The sequence below is a fragment of the Dermacentor andersoni genome, chromosome 11 (assembly GCF_023375885.2).
Source record: "Dermacentor andersoni chromosome 11, qqDerAnde1_hic_scaffold, whole genome shotgun sequence".
Taxonomy (NCBI): Eukaryota; Metazoa; Arthropoda; class Arachnida; order Ixodida; family Ixodidae; genus Dermacentor; species Dermacentor andersoni.
Window position 1 is genome coordinate 117383106 of NC_092824.1, and position 14995 is coordinate 117398100.

Here is a 14995-nt window from a genome sequence, read left to right on the forward strand (position 1 = left end):
TTCCAGAAAGAAAAAAAGCCTTTATTTCTCAACAGCCTTGTTACTCTCATAGTTGCAATCTAAAACCATGGTAGACACTGCATGGCAATTTATCTTCAACCAGCTCAATGCAAACTGGCTATGCTAGGTGCTACGCAGATGCACCATTATTTTTTACCTTTATGTCTGCTGAAGCCTAGTGACCAAGCCACAGCTGAACACTGAACACTTCGACTTACACAAGCAGTAACTACTATGCATTAGTGCAGCCAGCTTAAGTAAGGCTAAGACACATGTTACAGGCTTCTACAGAACTCAAAAGGATGCTAAAGGCAAACATTAGGTCAACTAATGGCTATAGAGCACACTGTCCAATACCTTTAGTGAGCATTCTGTGCCAAAAGAATACTTAGCCAAGAGGAAAATCACAATTGAAGACAGCAGCCATATCTCTCCTCGAATTCAATTTGCCAGCAAAAAGACAGTGCACATTAAGCTGCACTGATGATCTCAGAGGCAATGCTCTGCCATCATTGGTAAGTTACAGGACAGCACAGAAAGGACACAATGTGCCTCTGGATAGTTCTAACAGTCCAGTGCGAAGAGATAGCATTAGCAAGGTCTTTAGCAAGATGGCCAAGCTGCTGCTTTTCCTTCATATTCAAATTACCGTAATCTGCCCTAATGAGCAGTCGCTGGCAACTCTTAATTTGTTGCCTGTAGTGGACACACATCAGTGGGAGCTGGTTCCGCATTTTACATTACGGTAGTGCCACTTTTCTCCAATGTTTATTATTTAGCAATGTTAACATATTTTGTTTAATAGTACAATCACTTTCATCATCATGAAGTTTGGTAACTTCATCACATCACCTAATCCTCTGCCACCCTCAAATGTGTTTCTCTTTCCTTGGCACCTAATGTTACTCTAATAGAGAACTCGTTACCAGTCCTATGCACTACATTAACTATCAACACTCACTGTTACTCTAATAGACCACCTGTTATATGTACTATGCATTACATTAACGATCAGCTTAGCCTGACCTAATTTCTGCCTTTAGTGCCCCTTTAAGAACAGCACTGGGCTTCAAGTTAAAATTTCTAAGCATGCAGACTCTGCATTGTAACAGAGGCATATAGAAGGCACACGCCGTTGTACAATGCAATTGCAACTATGTCACTGGCACAGCATTACAAAACACTATCACAACTCCTTGAATATATCTCTTAGTAGATCACAGACTTCCTTTTGTTGTTTTTGTTGCATTCTAGACAACCACTTAAACACTGAAGCATAACATTTGCAGGGTGGCTTGTGTCAAGCTTCTACACAAAGCCAAGTTTTACTTTCCAGTAAAGTGTTTGGTTAGAAAGTCCGAATGTCGAGGTCAATGATACACAAGCAATAGATCATATCTTTCACAGCATATGGCTGCCCTCTGGGAATATGAAGTGCTGAAGTTTCACAGCTTCCTGGAGAAACTCAACACACCAGATTTTAGTTGTGTACAAGACCAAACAGCCTAGACAACCCTGCTGCCAACACTACCTCATGACACTCTTGTAGGCCATTGACTAGGCAAGCACTGCATGCATATCAAGTGAAAAAGAAATGTTTTAGTATTGGGACGCTGGTCACATTCTCTCTGCCCTCAATGTGTCTTACAATACTTTCTTCACTGGTCAAGAAACTCCCACAGAGTTCCATATGGGAGGGACGAAACCTAACTACAAGAGAAATATCAACAGATGGGTGTTGAGTAGTGCTCTACGGCACAAGTCATATGAAATGATTGCAGTAATGCCAGTAGTAAGTAGGTCGCCACTGAGTTTCAAGTAAAATAATTATGCTTTATTATGTTATTGCATTTACTCATTGCACTGCATACCATATTTGGCCACACTTAATTGGGAAACATTAATGATCTGGCATTAAAACATACACACAAACTGGACTTTCCCTCTGAGTATATGCTGTTAAAGCATCATGCAAAACAAAGTTAGCTAAGGGCCATGGTAGGAACCACTATAAGTGCTAATCTATATATCCATACCAAATACACCTTCCACTGGCTTTAAATGTCCATAGCTAAAGTCTGTAGTTCTAAAGTAGAATATGGCATTGTTCAAGTTGGTTTAGATTATAATTTATTATAAAATTGATAAACTGTCAAAGAAAAAAAATGTGGGGCTGTATTATGTGATGGCTGTGTTTCTCTGATCCTTGTGCTCCTTATCTGTCCTGCCAAGTCGCTGATCCTAGCCATAATGGGAGCATGGCTTATTGTGAGCCAATGGCAAAAAGCAGAAAGAATGGAAAACTGAAAGGGTAATTACAAACTATACCACCAGCCTAAGTAGGCTCCTTATTGCCCAACTGCAACGAAAGTTCACTTTGGCTAAATTGGTAGCACATGATATACCACTGAAGCAATCTTAGCAAAGCTTCAGGGCTGGTGATTGTCTAATTTTCTTATTACCGCCCTTTGAATAGCACCTAAGTAATGATATATGTAACTGGCTGTGAGCGGATATGATGCAAGTTACAGCATGTCGCCCGAGATGTTTCAGCACCCTGCAGGAAGCTGTGGGTGGTGCCTTATCTTGGAGGTCATGCTGAGAAGTTGGGCATTCTGACTAATGCATCACTTCTGGCGAGCAGTAATGGCAGCATTTCGATGTGGTTAGGATTCTTATGGAACTTCACCCACTTTGCAGTATGTATGTTTGTCCATATGTGACTATTTTCACACTAACTTGGGGCATTGGGCAATTGCCATTCGTCAAAAAAAAATTCAGGGGCCACTTAGTTATTCTTATGTGGATGAATGCGAAAGCACTGTGACCATGTGACTCGAGTGGCCATGTCAGCAGAAGTGCGGCAATGTCTGGTGGTGCCACTGGTGGAGTCGTGCAGTTCGAGCGGTCATGTGGTCACGTGACCAATGGTGTTCGTCACAAGGTGCGTACCACGCAAGGTCGTGGGCACGACTCCCAACAAAAGTTGTCGGTTTGAGTGTCTAAGCTAACTCTACCTTAATTATTGGTGCCTTAATTAACTTTGCCTTAACACCAAAAGTAGTGGGTTCATCTCCCATCAAAGGTAATGGGTTCAAGTGCCTTAATTAGCTCTACCTTAATTAAGTGAACCTTAATTATCACCAAAGGGTGTGGGTTCAACTCCCCCCAAAAGTTGTGGGTTCAAGTGCCTTAACTAACTTTACCTTAATAAACAGCAAAGGTCATGGGTTCGACTCCCCCCAAAGGTTAAGGGTTGGATGGCTTTGGTCATACCAACACAGACAACTACACCGGATTTTTTGCCTCATGGGCCATATAATGCTTTCGCAATAATAATTTTGTGGAACCCACCTCACGATGCCTGCTGACAGTAATGCTTTTAGCATTGAATCAATATAGCAACACAATGTATTGCCATCGTGGAAACGAGTTATGTATGAGGCTTGTACTGCAGCAGGATTTCTCTTTCGCGCTTCCCTAAGAACACTCGGTGTCATCTAGCACCATCGCCGCAAGGTCTGCGCGCGCTCTCCGAAATGCATGGCACACCGGTGCATTGTGAACACTCAGAAATGTGTGACGTGGCAACCAAGCTCCTCTCTCTAGCTTATTTCTTGACATGCTGCGCCATCTAGTGGTGCTGCCAAGAAGTTTGTGCATGGCCTCCGAGACAAGAAGAGTGGCGCACCAATGCTTGTGAGTTCCGAGATTTGTTCCCTCACTTGCCGCACACTCAGTGGCACATACCCAGTGCATTCATGGCACAGATCACTAAAACGGTGTGAAAGGCGTTCATTGAAAAGTGGCATGTACCCAGTGCATTTGTGGTGCAGCCTGCTAAAGTGTCGGGCTGCTGTCCCTGAGGAACCCTTGAGATGTGGGCTCAACTCCGCTCAGCATTGCAGAAATTTAAGGCACATTTACAGTGGCGCATACCTAGCTACCCATGTTGGTGTCAAAGGCATTCATTGAAGAGTGGCACACTTGCTGGTACATACCCAGTGAGCCAATTTGGCATCAAAGAGGTTAATTGAAGACCAGCACAGACCAAATGGCACATACCCAGTGCTCCAAGTCCTTGTTCAAAAAGTTTCTTCGGACAGCAGTACCTACCCAGTCCCTCATCTACAGTGACCTATGGCGGCGTGAAAGAGGTTCGTTGAAGAGTGGCACGTGTGTACACATTGCCACATTCTTAGTGACCCAAGTTGATCCGATGGTTGATTTCAAACCCTGCTTCCTCAGCACAGCAGCATGATGCACTACCCATTCAACCACACACTGCCCAGTGACCCAGGTAGGTGGGAAAATTATTAGATAGAAACATACAAACTACATACATACGTAACCTCCAGAAAGTGTGTGAAGTACCCTAAGAATGCTAATGCATTAAGATCCCTTAAAATTTCTCCAGTGTGGAGGTGGAATCAAATCCGTGTCACATGTGTTCATCAAGCACAGCAGCCAGATGCTTTAGCAAGCGGTGCCACAAACGTACAGGGTATATGCCACTTTTCAATAAACCTCTTTCAAGCCAGCTTGGGTCACTCAATATGTGTCACTGGGTATGTGCTACTCTTCAATGAAAGCACCTTGCACAGGTTATTCAAGCTCAGCAGCCAGATGCTTTAATGTGATGTGCCATGAATTGTCACAGCCAGCAAAGGAATAATGCCCAGTGCTCGCAAGGACTTCATGATCCCACAACCAGATGGCACTGCATGTCCAGAGAGAAGCGCAGGAGAAAAGTCTAGTTACAGTACACACCTCATTTGTGACACGTTTCGTAGGTGGTAAATAAGGTTTATCGCTACATTGCATCTAACATCTACATTTATTGCAAGCTGGATTCTGTCATTATGTTTTTCAGTATCGGCATCTAAAGCATCTACTTTTGCAAGCCTTTCATGACACATCCACTTGTATTTCATTTGTAAAATTTTCCATGGAGGCTGCTCTATATCTAAACTCTCTGAAACAAAGCTTCTTATGTGGCACAAAACTTCATTGCAGTTGGCCTTTAAGCTTCATCACGTGACTCTGCTGCTCCATATAAAGCACTCCCTTATTTGTTACAGAGAAGTTACCCCAACAAAAAAAGAAAACATTGAAGACTGTGTCATTAGTGATAGATGCCATGCTCAATCTAAAAACCTGCACCTTCATCAAGCCAGCTTTGTCATGCTGAAGGTTGTTTCTAAAAAAAAACAATGTCATACCTGCAAAACAAGCTTCGCATCTATAGAAGCTTTACTTCTGTGGCAAGGCGAGGGTGTTTTAGTCCAAACCAGCAGTCCTTGTCTTGCTTTCAAATGATACACCAAACCACTAAAAAGTTGTTTTAAAATAAGGATGCGGTAGTGATGGCAGCGTAATGGCCTGTGTCTCCCTGCTTCATGAATGCTTCAGTGCATGGCAGTTTAAGTGCAGTCTGTGACAGTAGGTACCTGTCAGCACTTCATAAATACAGTAAACTGTAAATAAACATCTAAACAATGTTGGTCCACAAGAACAGCACATGCAACTTTGAGATGATGTCTTTTTTCTTAATGACACATGATGGATCATGAACAATTTCTTTTGGATAAGCAACCCAGATCCCATCCTCTACCCCCCTGTTTTTCGTGAATGACAATGTGACTAGGTTACAGATTATGCAGAACTTTACATGCATTTCCACACAACCAAGTTCTTTTACACACATGTGTAATGATATGTTGCATAGTCCAGGGCTTAAAGAAAGAAGAAAAAAACACTCATTAAACAGTTCAGTTCACATGGCGCAATGGACTAGAATGTGGCTAATAACAAGCATGGTGTGGCGACAACCCATATTGAAGGCACGAGCGCAATTGTATAAGACCTAACACACATGGAGCATGCACATTTAAAATAACGAGAAATTCTCCAAAAAATTCTGCAAAGCATCTTATCTTCAAGCACAATGTTTCAGGAATATAACAAATCGGCCAGTGCAACCCATAATCAACAAGTTTGACAATGATTCCTACAATGTTGTTTTACCAACTGTGAACACACATTTGTGATATAGCATAAGGGAATATGTAATGTGAATGCTACCCTGTGCACCTAACAGCTTGGTTTAATGCACTGCTCAAGCATAGACTAGCATAACCACTGGAATTGGTAAGAAAATGTTGGCTTTTGAGGTACATAAAAGAAGTTACAATAAACATAATTATAAAATTTTCAGCTAAGCAAACAAAATTTTTAAAAATTATGGAATGCATCATACAAAGCTGTTATATCTTCAGCCAAGCTGATACAGTCTTGGAATGCAATCTTTACTCAAACCTATGCCATCTTGATGTTGATTAAAATTCTGGAAAACTAAGGTTCAGAAAGTTTATCCTCAGATAATGCATTCTGCCATGATTAAAAAAAATTCAGGAACTCTTGTGGAACTACTCCACAGAGCTTGAAACAGTTTGCCTGAGTTGTAGATAATGTGTCAACAACTGCAGCCTAGAAAAACTAACGTCTGGTGCTGTGTAAATGATTATGATAAATTTTAACATTGTACACATAGCTTGCACAATGGCATGCTCATAAGCTTAATGTATTTGAAATACAACATTCTGTTCCCAACACACAAAACCTGCACGCTCTTTATGGTGACCCTCGAAATGACATAACTGCATTGCACACGACCAAAGTCCCAAAAGGGCTGTTTATGTGAAGGGGAAAACCTGTTAATGTAAGAGTCATGCTAATGGCAGTGCACATGCTAATTTGATGAATTTTCTCAACTTTATCAGCTATATTTGCACCTATCGGGTGCTCTTTATCCTTTATGATCCTACAGCTACACGAGTTGTGCATCAAACCTGTTACAGAAATTACTTTCCTGCAATTGCACACTTAACATCAGCCACACACACACAAGTTCAGTCTTGGCTATCAGTCTCACAAATGCACCTGGACTCCCAAATGTTCCTAGAACATTGCACCTTAGTACACAACAGCTGTGCATAATTTGGCATTGCTTGCACATATAAATGCCCTAGCCTTCCCCACAACACTGCAACCTTGAGAACACATGCACAAACTCTGGCAACCTTTGTTCAAACTTAAGTATGTCCTTCTAAATGGCCAACCAAACAGTAAAAGGTGGTATTGCAAGAAGCAGTGTGAATGTGATGTTGCAAGTTCTTTTTCAAAGAAAAAGCATTGAATGCTGAGGAACAAGAACAATCCCACAGATTCAACAGCAAGGAACTTGCAGTGCTTTTCAGAATAATGTGAAATGGTCCCCTCATGATAACAGCTTGGCCAAACAGAACAACCTACAGAATGCAAAGCCTTACGCGACACCCTGGCTAACAAAAAACATGTAAAGAATATTGTTGTGGACACACTGTTCTAAGAGACCTCTCCTTGTAAACTTCAAGAACGAGTTGCAAGTGGAGTTATTTGACTACTGCATCAGGAATTTCAGACTGTTACCTTAAAAATATTTTTTGTTTGCACATTCAAAACACACTGCAGTTAAGCATTTCATTTTAGTTCACCTGAAACTGCAAGATACTGTCACCCAGGATGTTTCACCTCTATGTGCAGTCACATATTAAGTGACTGTTGTATATGTTATGCATGATTACTCTGCACATTAGGAGTGTTTATATGTTTTGCAGCACAGCACACTGTCAATGGCAAACTAGAGTGCCGGCGACAAGCTGATGCCCTAAAATCTTTCTCTATATATGCACATTTTTGCCCACTGTAGCAGGTAGTGTTTGCCAAGCAGAGGCCTACTTAGAACAAACAACAAATGTGCCCTTGCAGGTGGCACCATATGCCAGCCCTCTTGACAAGACAACATCCAGTAGCAGAACGTCTTCAGGTTCATACCAGCCTGATAATTTAACTCATGGTACAGCTGTTGCATGTTCCACACGAGAAGTGCCCGGCATCCAAATCTTGTGGACGGCCAATGCGCAGAGTTCCTCGCAGTGGTCGTGCATTTGGAATCTTCAAGATAATGAAAAACGTCATACCAATCTCTACCCCCCAACCCACTGACCACCCTGTGGAATGCAGCTGCTTCAGAAGACATAGAAGTCTGAGCTTGATGTCCATGCAGTGGCGTGAATCCATTCTGGCAACTCGTTGAGGAAGTTTATGAAGGCTGGCTGCCTGTGCTCAGACTTCTGAAGGCGATATGTGTGGAAAGCGATGTCCACGGTGGACTTGTCTGCTGGGTAGCCATGGGGTAGCTGCCATTACAGAAGCAGAGAGAAATGATGCCATGCATTATAACTGGGTGTGATGGGGCAGTCTAACATTGTTATAATGAAGTGGAAGCTAACACAAAAGTACCTTCATTATATCTAATCTTCGTTATAAACATATATTTGTTACACATTAATATAGGCGACAAATGTTCTGAATTCACTTCATTATATCTGATAGTTCATTATATCCATGTTTGTTATACTGAAGTTTGGCTGTATATGAATTTTGTGTTGCAGCTATTGTAATCCTCATCACCAGGCTATTCAATAGAAATCTACAGTTTGATGGCAACTACTTTGGCTCAGAGCAGAGCCTGTCAGTTGTACCATTTGTGAAACTCCCCACAAGCCATATTTCTCATAATCTGGACACAGAGATTGCTTTTCTATCCATACTTATGAACTGGCAGTGTGACACACAAGGGACATGAAAAGAAGCAACAAGTGCTGACTATCAACTGAAATTTAATGAACACAAAAAAATTATATATCAAACAAGTTCACAAGACAACTGTAACAGAAAAGACACTTAAAGATATGCAGGCAGGCAATCTACATCTGAACTATTCAGTGAAACAGAACACCTTACAATACAGATCACCACCAAATTTGTGAATAACAATCGCTTTGGCCCTTCTTATAGAGAAATTCATTTTCATTTGCGAATTTTGTTTGTTTTCATTATATTTAAATTGATGGTCAGCACTTGTGTTGCCCATTCATAAATTTTTACTTGTCTTCATTAAATTTTGGTTAGTAGTCAACACTTCTGTTGTCACTTCTTTCCTTGTTCCTTGTGCGTAATGATACCATTTTGTGTGGAATACCAACTTATCTAGTAAAAAAAAAAATCCTTACCACCGCAAAAAAAAAAAAATAGAAAGAAACATACCAGTTAGCATCAAAAGTTTATGGACCATGAGATTTATGGACCACGCCGCTTGTGCATGCAGCCTAATATTTTGATTTCTAGCATTGCTAATATATGCAAACAACTTAGTGCTATGCAGTTTTACTAGCTGTTATCGCAAACTACTTGAAAATTCTGCTTCTTCTCAGATCTGGTGGCCTGCAAACTTTTGATTCCAACTGTACATCCATGACTACACTGTAAGCAAAACCAAATAAACCAAACTTATGATAGCAACCTTTCTTCCTCTGATTTTGCCACTTCCAAGCACTTTTTAGCAGGCAAAGCTTCATTTGTGTCCCCCATGGGTAGTGCAAGTCCATTAACACCCATTGAACTAGTGCCCAGAGTAATGCTCAGCATTCAAAACGGAGTTATGGAACTGGCATGATGGAAGAAGTGTGGGGTTAGGAGCAGTCATGGTACCTTTTTCTCGACATCATTAAGCCTTACAGAGTTTTCAGTTAGCACTTCTTTTTTATATTCTTCTGCAGTAAGCTATAGTAAGCCCAGTATAAAATGAAGGCATCTCCTGAGTATATTCTGTTACCCATGTCTTGAGTCAGCCAAACCAATCCTGTAGGCACAGAACGATGCAACAGTACACCAAAGGTAAGGACGAAGCTAAGCAACACAACAATAACCTTCAATGAATGATATGTACAGTAGAACCTGATCGTTCATACGTTTTGAAAAAAAAATACCACGAGCAAAACGTACTAACGGAGAGTACGTACGATCCGAAGTAACTGAAAAATTTTGACAGACTCAACTGTTGTTGACATCTATTGTAATGCGACGCGTCGCGCGGATCTTTGCGACACGAAACACCGACGCGCGTCGAGTTGGTGGTGCTGCGGCGGGCGGATACGCGTCCTATTGCGTGGTTTTTTTAAGAGAGCGACGGGGAAACCGAAACAAAATCGAGCTGGTGGGTGATGACGGATGCTGCTGGAGCGAAAGGGATGCCCACATCGCGCAACAGGGAACGGCCGCGCGTTTGGATTATCGCCTGCTAAAGGCGTGCAGTACGCTACCAATGGCACTACGCAACACGCGCTGTAAAACAGATAGGTGAAGATGATTATCGCAATAGGTTTGGCGGCGATAGCTGTGAATGTGGCGTGCGACGACCTGGCCGGAGATAGTGCTGGTACCGAAATAAGAAACTGTGCGCGCCGTCATTTTCAGGTGAGACGGGCGGCTATATACTGTTCTCGATCGCGCGCGTCTCACGCCTTTTCTTGTTCACGTGGGGTCTAGCGGCCGGAAAACGTATACGATCGCAGACTGCAGCTGGGAACGGCGGCGCGCTTCGGTTATCGTCTAGCTATTAAGAGCGTGCGCTACGCTTCCGACGGCACGACGCGCTCTGAAACAGATAGGCGAAGATGCTTATCGCAATATCGCGTGCGACGACCCCGGAGAATATTTGCTGATACCGAAGAAATAAATTGAGAGCACGTCGGCGGCGTCACGTGAGACGGGCGGGCGAGTATTGCGGTGAAGCTGCCGCAGCGGGCAGCTATATACTGTTCTCGATATCGCGCCTAGCGAATTTTCTTGTTTTACATGGGATCTAGCGGCCGGAAAACGTATCATTCGATCGCAGCATGGCGACGTACTGAATGTTGGTGCCGAAAAATCGTGTGTTCCGGGAACTTATGAACCGGTAAAAAATTAGCGCAACTCTATTGGGTCATTTTTTATGTTCTCGATTGCGAACGTTGGCGCCGGGAAAGCGTACGTAACGGGAACGTATCAACGAGGTTAAATTAAAAATTACATTATGGGGTTTAACGTGCCAAAACCACTTTCTGATTATGAGGCACGCCGTAGTGGAGGACTCCGGAAATTTTGACCACCTGGGGTTCTTTAACGTGCACCTAAATCTAAGTACACGGGTGTTTTCGCATTTCGCCTCCACCGAAATGCGGCCGCCGTGGCCGGGATTCGATCCCGCGACCTCGTGCTCAGCAGCCCAACACCATAGCCACTGAGCAACCGCAGCGGGTTATCAACGAGGTTCTACTGTATTGAAAAATGGGGATAAATATACATTATACTATGCATAATCCTGCAATTAAATGCCATGAAGATGATAGGTGAGATTACCATAAAATACAACAGAAGCCTGCTTTCTTCAACTGCTTCTGTGTACATAATTAAATTATAAGCACAAAGTGTGGTTGGAAACATTTATGTGACTACAGCGCAAGAGCAGTGGCTTTAACTGTAGCACAATTGCTTGCTTTGGCTTTGCTCCATAGAAAAATATTGCCACTAGGTCTCATTTTGGATAGGTGAAATGCCAACTAAGAACTAAACCGATGGTTTTGCCCTCAACAGCAGAATCACAAAGCCACTCGAGAGCTATGAGGAAAATTATTGCTAACGAAAAGCATAGTGAATACTAGAGCCCTAAACTTTCCATATATAACAACATTTTAAAAATATTTACCTGCAGCTCGAGCCAAACGTTCCAAGGTCCCATGTCAACTCCTTGAGAAAGGTAGACAAACTTGGTGTCCCTGTTCTTCCACTCGATACCTTTGTGCGGCGTGTCAGAGGTGAAGGACCAGCGGCTGATACTTACGCCTTTCCAGGGAGAGATGATCAGACCCATGTGGCTGGGTCCTGCAATGCAGTGGCCAAAAGGCAACAGATATTCGAGTTGATAAAAAGAGACCTACACCCATATTCTATAATGTTCCATCACTTGAAACTCCACTTCTAATAAGCAATTAGAAGGCAGATGAATTCCCTTGATTGAAGAGGTCACTGGTATCCAATAATGCCCCAAGTGATTCCCAAGTGACAATTTTGTGACTAAGAAGTCTTGAAGGTGTTACAGTCGAATGCAGCTAAAATGAAGGTGCATCTGACAAGAAAATACCTTCGTTACATCCGATATTTGTTATAAGCATATATTTGTTCAATGCCTCCTTTACTAGATGCCAGCCGCGTTGTCCGTAAACTCGGTTCCTGGCCCTCTCCCTTTTCTCTCCTCCGCGAAAAGGCAACGAGCGCCGCTTGTGGCGGACGTCTGCAACCTAGATCACGTGCAGCGGCCTCTGAGATTACCATGGCATCTTTTGCCATCTCGGAGGCCCGCGATAACGCTCGCTAACAGACGCCCGCGCATATAAAGCGCCGGCGGAGCATTCAGCCGCCGCTGCCACATCCGCCGGAAGTTGAAAAGGCAACGAGCGCCGCCTCACGGAATTTATGCTGAACTAACTTCAACTAAGGGAACCGCCGCCGCAATGGGAAAGCGAGCAACGCGGCTGGCATTTAGTAAAGGAGGCATTGATTTGTTACATTCATTATATCCATTTGTTATATATATCCATTCGTTATATATGTGTTCATTATATTGAGGTTCGATTATACACATATGCATCTCAGTGAAGGTGTGCCTCGAGCAACTTCATGTTTTAAGGAATGCTGAGGAGCATCATTGAAGCTGAGCGCCTTCTTCAGCCAAGGGGCAGCACTGTGCTACAGTCAGTGGAGTCTAGGATCAACTTTGTGTCGAGATCCATTTGTGAATATTTGGGGTGTTAGCTAAACCCGAGCACCAATATGTTTTTTTAGCATTTTTCTTCTGTAGCATATTATATGAGCACAATAGGGGTTTGTGAATACATATTTGAATACGAATCAAATCATCCTTGATATTCGATTCATATCCTATTCAAGAAACCACTACTATTTGAAGTTGTCAAGTATTTGTTTCTTTCAAATACATAAAGGATAACAACACTTATGCCTTGAGCGAGATAGAATAAAGGAAGTGAGGACTGTTCTGAATGATTCTGCTGTCTTGTTGAGCAGGGGCACCAACTCCTGAGCAAATGCACAAGGCAGATAGCTTCTACTCAATAATTTCTAGTCATTAATAAGAATGGCTTGCTTTTAGGCAGACTAAATACAAATTTGTTTCGATTTATCATTTCACCAGTCTCATAATGTTTGCGACCTCTATAAAACAGCCTGTGTTGCTGCAGCATCACACTTCCCTCCTTCAATGAACACACCACTGTATATGGATTTGGCGACATTCTGTTCCCTTGTTTCACTACTGAGATCGCAATAGTGCCACACATAACCCAAAGTAGTTGTTTCTCACTTGCAAACTCCTCAGCTGTCCGGATGTCTAGCTGTGATCAGTATTGCATGCATGTGTCAAATGCTGTACCTAAACCTTATTTTTTCTTATTTTACCAAACAGAATCAACACATACTTTATGTTTAAAAATGAGAAAATATCTGGTATTTGATTTGATGTTTGGTGGCCATTCTTCCTGAATAATCGTATTCGATTCAATTGAGAAATTTCACTGTTCAAACACCCCTAATGCACAACACTTAATATATACAGCAGCATGTAATGTCATATCATTATATATAATGGTACATAAAATATCATATGTGCAACACAAAATATAATACTGCTAGCACACAGGCAGAAACACTAAAGAAGATTATTACGAATAGAACTGTTTACGGGACAAACTGATGCATGGGAAGCAAAGCAACACCTAGGCGACAACTAAAGCAGCAAGCACAGTTGGCAATCACTGAATCATTTGCCACTGCTAGAGGCCATCCACAATTTATGCATGCATTTTGATGCATTCCAGAGCAATCAGTGGTGACCATATTGGTTCGAGAATGGCATTTGTGACAAGTATATGGTGTGATTATGAATGGCCCATCTTACTACTTCGAAAAAACAAGAATGAGTCCGAATGTTTCAGTGCTATACTAGCACATCCTGCAAAAGAGTGACATGATAACTGTGATACTTTGGTGATAACCAATCACTGTACAAAAAGCAAACGATGCCATGCATGGTGCTGAGTTGTAGTAACAAATGTACTGATACAGAAGTATTGTTTCTTTTTCCTTTTTTTCCAATCTACTTTCAATTTTTCTATGCTGTTTGTGGTGAACAGCAAGATTCTGGCATACCAAGTACTTGAAATAAGGATGATTCCGTGGACGTACACGAAGGCATGTCATTAGAAATTCACTCATGTGTAGTCATGCTCACTCTCACCTGTGAATTCAAAGCTGAGCATTATCACATTGGCCTTAGTGATGTTTCGAGATAGAAGACGAAATGTTCTCCCCTTGTCAAAGATGGGCCCAGGAAAGTCAACATAGAAGGTCTCTCTAGAAAAATAAATGGAAGTTTGTTTAAACAGATCAACCAGCCAGCTTTCAAAAAGAAGCATTCTAAATGTTCTACAACCAAGGTTCTTGCTGTTGTTGTTTTGTGTGTAGAACAATGCTATGCAGACAGATGAAATACATAGTGTCTGCATTAAATGTACCTGACGCTGAACAACTCCAACAAACTCAATGAAAGCGCCCTTCACCCACCTATAAGAATAATGAGCAGAAATGTAGATACAAAGCAGCAGTAACATATTGAAGCAATGAAAGATCTGATGCAATTGTGAGTGAATCACTGTCAAAGACACCCTCAGTCAAAGCACCAAAGGAGGGTGACTAGCTCTCTAAGACAATTCACTGCCACTTCCTCTTTTCCTGGTTTTCACCATGTCGGCCATGCATAGTTGAAGAGCTTCATTGATATGAAGCCATCCTGCTTTATATGCAGTCCAAACAGGACTGGTGTCCACTCAAGCCCAGGCATTCAAGATTGGTCACACTAATTCTCTCCTCTGCGTAGACAGTGGGCAGTGCAGAGCACTGCACATGATGATGGTCCTTAGACACAAATAAAAATATAATTTGGCAAATTGTAGAGAAGAGGGTTTCCTAATACTGCGTGTGTGCAACAGGACCCCAGAAT

At 42.2% G+C, this 14995-nt stretch overlaps 1 protein-coding gene across 1 annotated transcript in view; it reads right to left on the reverse strand.

Moving 5' to 3' along the window:
* The window catches only part of LOC126539302 (endoplasmic reticulum metallopeptidase 1-like), a 57083-nt gene continuing 42088 nt past the window's right edge, over positions 1 to 14995 (reverse strand). The window contains exons 12-14 of the mRNA XM_050186067.3: positions 14234 to 14349; positions 11630 to 11805; positions 1 to 8240 (exon numbers count right to left, since the gene is read on the reverse strand). Of these exons, the coding sequence (XP_050042024.1) occupies positions 8070 to 8240; positions 11630 to 11805; positions 14234 to 14349 (463 nt within the window). The 3' untranslated portion in view covers positions 1 to 8069. The remainder of the gene's footprint in view (positions 8241 to 11629; positions 11806 to 14233; positions 14350 to 14995) is intronic.